General features: G+C 33.1%; 1 protein-coding gene across 1 annotated transcript; it reads left to right on the top strand.

Annotated features, from left to right (window-relative positions):
• The first annotated feature begins 363 nt into the window (after positions 1 to 363).
• Positions 364 to 3,819, top strand: LOC131609295 (pectin acetylesterase 8-like). The gene is made up of 13 exons (XM_058880991.1): positions 364 to 523; positions 777 to 901; positions 983 to 1,065; positions 1,312 to 1,441; positions 1,568 to 1,647; positions 1,741 to 1,827; positions 1,919 to 2,043; positions 2,179 to 2,239; positions 2,365 to 2,418; positions 2,495 to 2,572; positions 2,727 to 2,832; positions 3,174 to 3,319; positions 3,475 to 3,819. The coding sequence occupies exons 2-13, from the start codon at positions 778 to 780 to the stop codon at positions 3,586 to 3,588; spliced, it is 1,188 nt and encodes a 395-aa protein (XP_058736974.1). The 5' UTR covers positions 364 to 523; position 777; the 3' UTR covers positions 3,589 to 3,819.
• The last annotated feature ends 4,653 nt before the right edge of the window (positions 3,820 to 8,472 follow it).

Genomic DNA, 8,472 nt, shown 5'->3' with positions numbered 1-8,472 from the left:
CAATAAAATAATATCACTTATATATTAAAAAATGTATTTCTATTGTATTAAAATAGGTATAAAGAAAAAAAAATTAATCAAAATAAATTAAAATAAATGTTTAATTAATTTTTAATTAAATAGGCTTTAAATGCATGAAAGGGGAAAGGGATGTGATATTCAACTAAAAATAATATTTAAAAAATTAAATATAATTTTAATAATTTATTTCATAATTACATAATGATTGTGAGTTCAACTTTCATATCTAAAGTGAAGATCTCTTTTGAGACATAATTACAATAATTGATAAATATTAAAAGGATTATTAATAACTAAAAACAAATAATATTAATACTAGAACACTGTGTTTTCAAAACCACAAAAAAAGAAAAGAACATTTCTAAAAAAGCAAGTACTTCACTCGGTTTTGCTCTGTTAGCAGTAACTGCTGTCGGCAGCTGAAAGCATTTATAAACCATAACTCACTTTCAATCTCTCATTCATTCTTCTTCTTCTTCTTCTTCCATTCAAGCTTCAACTAGTAAGAGTTTCATATTCACCTTCTTTTCTACATAATCATCTCTTTTTCTTTTTATTTTACCAACTTTTCATTGAAATGCAGAAAAAGTTACAAGGATCTACTACTTCTTTTCTTTCTAAATAATTAAATTGAACTTGTGTTGGTAATGATGATCTTGTGTTAATTAATGATTAGATCTAGTAAGGTACTATAATTTGTATTTATTGTTTTCAATTATAGGTTTATCATTTTTCTGTTTCTTATATTTATGCAGAATGAAGATTACAAAAATGGAGAATTTGTTAAGTCTTGTAATATGCACATTGCTGTTAGTTAAAGCAGCTGAAGGTGTTACTGTGCCAATCACTTATGTTCAAAGTGCAGTACCAAAAGGAGCTGGTGAGAAAATTTATACTATTTTTGAGTACATTAATGTTTATGAAAATTGTGAAATTGATGTGAAATAGTATCTTTGTGCAGTTTGTTTGGATGGGAGTCCACCAGCTTATCACTTTGATAAGGGATTTGAAGCTGGAATTGATAACTGGATTGTTCACTTTGAGGTTTGTATCTTCCTTTTTTGCAAATTTGGTTGCAGTCATTGATGATGAATTTTTAACTGATACGTGTTAGTTCAGTTAAATGAGCGTAAACTGCTGGTCTAGGATTCAGTATCTGACAACAACATTTATTTATATTTATGTAGTAATGTAAACAGGTTGTTTATAGATCAACTTTTCGGAAAAAAAAAATGATGAATTTTCAATTGTTCTTTTGACTAATAATGATCTTGAGTACAATTTTTGTAGGGAGGAGGATGGTGTAACAATGCCTCTACTTGCCTTGACCGTAGGGACACTCGATTAGGATCGTCGAAGAAAATGGATACAACACTTTCCTTTTCGGGATTTTTTAGTAATGGAAAAAAGTTTAATCCAGGTATACTTTGTTTGGATAAATTTAATTGAGCATTTATAGGATAAGCACTTATCTTATAAGTTAGGTATTGTTTGTGCTTGTGTAAATTCAATCTTGAGCAATGGTTGTTTTTTTTGCAAAATCCAGATTTCTACAATTGGAACAGAATCAAGGTTAGGTATTGTGACGGTTCGTCATTTACCGGTGATGTTGAAGCTGTTGATCCAGTAAGTTTAGAAAATTTAGAAAAATTTGAAAATTTAAACTATATGCTTATGTTCTATTTGTGCTGAGATTCTATACTTTGAACTATGAGTCAGGCTACCAATTTGCACTACAGAGGAGGAAGAATATTTGTTGCTGTCATTGAGGATTTACTAGCAAAGGGAATGAAAAACGCTAAAAATGTACGATAAATTGATGACTTCCGACTTTTTTTTTTAATCTTTATGAATAAGTTACTGAGATTCTAATTCACTTGGTGAAATGTAACTTCAGGCAATTCTATCTGGATGTTCAGCTGGAGGATTGACTTCTATTTTACAATGCGATCGCTTTAGAACTTTGCTGCCTGCAGCAGCGAAAGTTAAATGCGTCTCAGATGCTGGTTACTTTATCAATGCGTAAGTTGCATAGTGTCGATTTAGTTTTACCGAACTATTGTGCGTAGGAACTAAGAGGCTGTGATTTATAGTTTTTTTTTTCCGAATTATTTTCTAAAGTAATTAATGATTCGGTACTTTATTTGTTTACAACAGAAAGGCTGTCTCTGGAGCACAACACATTGAACAAATCTACAGCCAAGTTGTTCAAACACATGTACTCATTCTTTCTTTCTCGTTAAAAAGTTGCTATTAATGGTTTTACAACTTTCCTTTAGGAAAAAACTTTTGAAAATTTTCTTCGATGGACATTGATTATTTGTATTTTCTTATTTATTTTAGGGCTCCGCCAAGAATTTGCCTTCATCTTGCACTTCAAGACTTCCACCAGGGCTGGTAAGTTTCTGAATTGTAAACCTACAACCATCACAACTTCTTCGGCGTTGCTAATACTTCAGAACTATTTTTGTAGTGTTTTTTCCCACAAAACGTGGCCGCACAAATCAGTACACCAATCTTCTTTGTAAATGCAGCCTATGACTCATGGCAGGTCAGAATTTTCTCTCTCAAAAACATCAATTTATTTTCACTAGGAAAGTTTTATTTTCATAAAGTGAACACGACAAGAACACGGTAAATGGTTTAACAAGTGCTGATATCTTTATAGTCTTTTCTCTGATCCCAAACTTGTTGCTTTGGTTCAGATTAAGAATATTTTGGCACCTGGTGTTGCTGATCCCCATGGCACTTGGCGTAGCTGCAAGCTTGATATAAAAGATTGCTCTTCTAATCAATTAACCACAATGCAAGGTGAACATGACTTTTCTTGCACTTAAATTTGTTGATTCCTATAAACTCGATAAATTCTCCAATTTTCCAAGCTTCTACTTACCTTAGAAATAGGCATAAAGTTTGTTTTGTCAGTCAATATTTCATGCATATTGTGCTATGAAGCATAGACTCAAACATCTGATGCGACATAGCACTTTGTTTTGTCAGTCAATACTTTATGCATATTGTGCTATGAAGCATAGATGCAAACATCTGATACGACATAACACAAACACGAACATCTGATGCGACACTGACACCGGTAATAATTTGAGAAAATAGAAGTATCGACTATAATGCATGAATGAATTGTTTTTCAGGTTTCAGGACAGAATTCTTAAAGGCAATTAGTGTGGTTAGTAACTCTCCATCTAAAGGAATGTTTATCGACGGTTGCTATTCCCACTGCCAAACTGGAATGCAGGAAACATGGATGAGAAATGACTCTCCAGTGCTTGCAAATACAGTAAGACACTACATTTTTTTGTACTTTTCACTACTAAAAAAGTTTAATTACCGACCGAAATTATCGATTGAAAAAGGTTATTTATTATTATTTTCTTCCTTTTCTTTATATCCAGTTGAATTGAAATGCTAACTTAGATTATTAACAATGTGCAGACAATAGCAAAGGCTGTGGGAGATTGGTATTTTGAGAGAAAGGGTTTTCATCAGATAGATTGTTCTTATCCTTGCAACCCTACTTGTCATAACCGTGTCTTTGAACAGAATTAACAACCAACCTATAACAAATATAGCTTCATTCAAGGACACATAATTTATACAAAACTACACATGTTATGAAAATGAAAATGTGATTCATAATTTGTATGATCTCAAAATAAAGGCAACTTTAAAATGATGTTACAAATACTATATGAAATATTGTAATGTATGGTATTACAGTTTGATGTATCTATTGTTTATTGAAAAGTCAATAAGGCCCCTTTGATCGTTGGTTAACAATTTAATGTTTTTGTTTTATAAAAAATAACTTAATGTTTTGACATTCAATTTAAACTATTTTAATTCTTCTACTTGAAGAGGTCTCCACTTGGGAAAATTTGATAAACGAAAGATAAAAATAAAGAAACTTTTGATCTATAAATTTATTTCTTAACTCATTTTTTGTGCAAAAACTTTTTATAAAATTTCAAATACACATGTAAAAGTAATACTAAAAAATTAATAATATAACAATATTTTAAATATGTATTTTCTCTCTTTTTTTCATCTCAAATTATCTTCTCTTGTGTGCATACTTAAGTGTTTTTAGAAAAAAATTTCTTCTTCATTATCATCACCACTAGCACCCAAAAGAACATGCACCTCCGAAGCCGCACCTCATACTACTCCGAAATTTTCTCCATCCAAGAGCAAGAAACAAACTTCAACCATTACTATGTCGAAAGATAAAAATTTTAGTCTCGCTACTTGGATGAAAAAACCTTTAAAAATTGCAATTTTGACCAAGTTTTTGCGGAGGCCAACTTTGTCCAAGCTTTTACGGAGGCCGGTTTGAAGAACTTCGTCTTTGAAATACTCCAAAAAAAGATTTTTCACCTTAGTGAAAATGTTTTACCTCACCTTCAAATATGTAGATGGAGCTCTCATATCTGAAGTAAAGAAACATTTAATTCAGCTAAGTGTTGAAAAATTCACACATGTTAATTTTAATTGTGAAATTCTGGTGTTTAGATCTCATATGTCCTAAGAGATGTTGAGACAATGATCTCTAAACAACACACAATGACAAGGTATAAAATAGTGCAATTTTTTTTTTGACAAGAAGAAATTCAACTCATATCATTAAGCAAAAGATCTTCAATACAAAGAGGAATCATATGAAATAAACTACGCCTAAACCAAGAATCGGTCGCCTTTGCTATGAAGTGAGCAACCGCATTCGCTTGGCATTTTACAAATTTCACCTCGAAGTTAGGAAAGTTATGCAACAAACTATGAATAAAAGAAATAATAAAACTAAATTCCGAGAATCCATTATGATTGGTATGAATAGCATGAACCGTTCTTTGGGAATCACTTTCAAAAATGACATTCTCCAGTTGCATCTCTATGGCACTATGAATAGCCTCTTTTAGAGCCAAAGCTTCTGCTTCAAGAATTGGATAGTGGCCAAAATCTCAAATTGCACCTGCGAACATAAAACTCCTCGTATAATCTCTCATACACCAGCCCCTGTTAGTAGTACCCCTACCCCTTGTAGTATTAAAACCTGCACCAACATTACATTTTACCATTCCTTCCACCGATGGATCCCACATCAGACTTGTTGGGTTATTTTCCAAACGAGCAACACTTCGTTGCGCCGTAAACCACTCGTTCCAACTACAAAAAGAATTCAAACCAAGTTTAGAGTACACCTCACTTTCTTTATTCCAAATCATATTATTCCGGTTTTTCCACATAATTTCAATCATAATCGCAATTCTTCCCTCAGTCATTCTATCCTCCCTACTACAAATATCAAGAATTAAAGATGTAGCATCATTTAAAGTTTGAATGCGAGGATCAATAATATGGGACAAACCTGTTGTCTGCCAACACCGACTTGTAACATTACAACCAAAGAAAACATGCCACAAATCCTCCAAAGTATGCTCCCAAAACAGACAAGTATCTGGGCAAGAAACATGATGTTGTCGCAGCCTCACTCTCGTCGAGAGACAATCGCGACAAATTCTCCAAAGCAAATGTTTAGTTTTCGGCGGTGCCTTAATATTCCAAAGACTACACCAATCACCAACCACACCACCAGAAACCGGTCTCAGTTGCTCCCTTCTCCACAACCTATAACCAGAACGAACACTGTAACACCCATTTTATTCCTCTTTCCAATTCCCCTTATCTTCACTCACATTTTCAACTAAAGGAACTTGAAGAATGTCATCCACAACTACATAATCAAACAACTTCCGTATTAACAAAGCATTTCAGAATTTACCATTAGGAGACAATAGATCATTAACAGTCATATCATACGCACATTGTCTTTGAGGTCCATTTAACCTCCCATCTTTTTTCCCTTAAGCTAAGGTGAACCCATCACTGGAATTTTCCTACCATCACCAATACTCCACCTGTACCCAAGAGATAGAATTTTCCTAGCTTGCCAAATACTACGCCAAACAAAACTTGAATTATTGCCCAAATTATCATAAAAGAACGTCGTTCTAGGAAAATACCTTGCTTTAAAGATTTTGGAAACTAACGATTGAGGCTTAGATAAAAGATGCAAACTCCTCATAGCCATATTGAAAACCTTAAGATCCTAGAACCCAAGTCCTCCTTCGTTCTTAGTACCTGTAAGTTTATCCCCCGCCATCCATCTAATACAGTTTTGATTATTACCTCCTTCCCACCAAAAGGAATTAAGCATTTTCTCGATATCTGTAACAATTCCATCAGGAAGAATGAAAAGACTCATAATATAAGTTGGTATAGATTGAAGCACCGACTTTATCATCACCTCTTTACCCGCTCGAGATATCTGCCTACTCCTCCAAGAATTAATCTTCTTCCAAATTCTTTCCTTCAAAAAACCAAATGTGGCCTTCTTACTTCGGCCTATAAGAGACAGGAGCCCAAGATAGATTCTTGTACCCATGACATGACATACCCCCATAATACTAGCCAAGTCTTCCTGTGCAGGTCTACTGATATTCCTGCTAAAAAACACCTGAGATTGAGACAAATTAATATCTTGGCCAGACACGTCCGCAAACAAATGAAGGATCTCCATAGCATTATGAACTTCAGTAAGATTTACTCTACAAAAAAGAAAACAATCGTTAACAAAAAGTAGATGAGACACACTAGGTGCCCCTCTACAAAACTAAACCCAATGGAAGTCCCCACGAGCAACAACTCCGTTAATGAGAGTCGAAAGGCCTTCAGTGACAAGGATAAAGAGATAAGGGGATAGAGGGTCCCCCTGTCTCAACCCTCTCCCTGGCTGAATTGGTCCAACACTACCCACATTCACAAGAACAGAGTAATTCACTAACGAAACACACATCATCATCCACGTTATCCAATTCTTCGCTAAACCCAACCGATCCAAGATCCCCTCAAGAATCCCCAATCTTCTCTATCATACGCCTTACTGATATCAATCTTCAGGGCCAACTGGGCGTTGTTACCCGAAGTCTTTCTCTTGAGAGCAAGTATGACTTCGAAAGCAATCATGGCATTATCAAGAATCGATCTTCCTTCAACAAAAGCCGATTGCTCCACACTTATCCAAACAATTATTCAATCTATTAGCAAGGAGTTTAGAGATAATTTTATAATCCACGTTGCATAACGAAATTGGACGCAAATCCTTCATACTATTCAGATTTCCACATTTTGGGATAAAACAGAAGTTGGTATCATTTAGCGCAGGAGGGAAAAAAAACCTCTATCTAAAATTGCAGCAATGATGATGAATATGAGTATTTTTAATATTCTGTGTAAACAATGTAATATTTTTAAAAAAATAGATATCATTCACCTCAATTTTATTCTAAAACCGGCAGACTTACTTATTTTATTTTATTTCCCTATTGAAAATATAAAATACATTTCACCTTGGTTGTTTTTATAAACTAAGGGAACATGTTACACTTAATTAGCCTTTAATTCCCTATTCCTTCACAAAACTAAGCGATGTGAGACCTCTTCAACATGTATATTTTTAACAAACCCCAACAAAAAGAGGGTGAGATAAGAGAAGAAATCGGATAGGTTAAGATTACCTCTTTCTACTAAACTATGTTGTTTTTTATTTTAAAAGTCTACTTAATAATTATATAAGTTAAAATACTTTGACAAATTAAAACATTTGCTTGTCGATCAATATTGGGTGCTGATAAACCAAGTTAGTGCACTCGGACTCGTCTGTTTATTCCATCAAAAATCGTAAAAATTCATTTGAGTAATCGACAATCCTCATAGATCTGACCGTGTTGCTTATTTGGTAATCAATTCGACCGATTTTTGAACAAGTTGAAGTTTCTTGTCCATTCGTAAGTACTTAAGTATATATAAAGTCAGAGTACAAATACAAATATTGCTGCTTATTCAAGTATAAACTCATGTACATATATTCTTTCAAATTGCGGATATGAGAGCGAGACAAGTACTATAGAACTCCGCCCAAACACTCTATTAACATCCATGTAATTCATGTATATTTGTTTTAAAATTCATTTATTTAAATATATATATTTTAAAATGCTACCATCAATTTTCAAAGATCAACTATTTCGTCTTAAATTAACTTTATTTTTATTGACCTACTCCCTCCATTCCTATTTATAAGCACATTTTAACTTTTTAAATTTATTGAATAAATGATGTATTTGAACTATTTGTAGGATAGATACATCAATTATTTAATGAACCTAAAAAATTAAAATTTGTTTATAAATAAGAATGGAGGGAGTATATATTATCATGTTTGTTAGAATTTTGAAACGGATAAAATCATTGAAATGTCCCGATTAAAATTTAGAATAAAGTTAGAGTTGATTATAATTCATTCCAACCAATCATTTATTCACCCCTAACAAAAGATTAATACACACGATCATGGATACCCATTGTCATTCTTAT

This window comes from Vicia villosa, linkage group LG1, assembly GCF_029867415.1.
Source record: "Vicia villosa cultivar HV-30 ecotype Madison, WI linkage group LG1, Vvil1.0, whole genome shotgun sequence".
NCBI lineage: Eukaryota > Viridiplantae > Streptophyta > Magnoliopsida > Fabales > Fabaceae > Vicia > Vicia villosa.
This window is presented reverse-complemented; position numbering and strand designations above follow the sequence as displayed.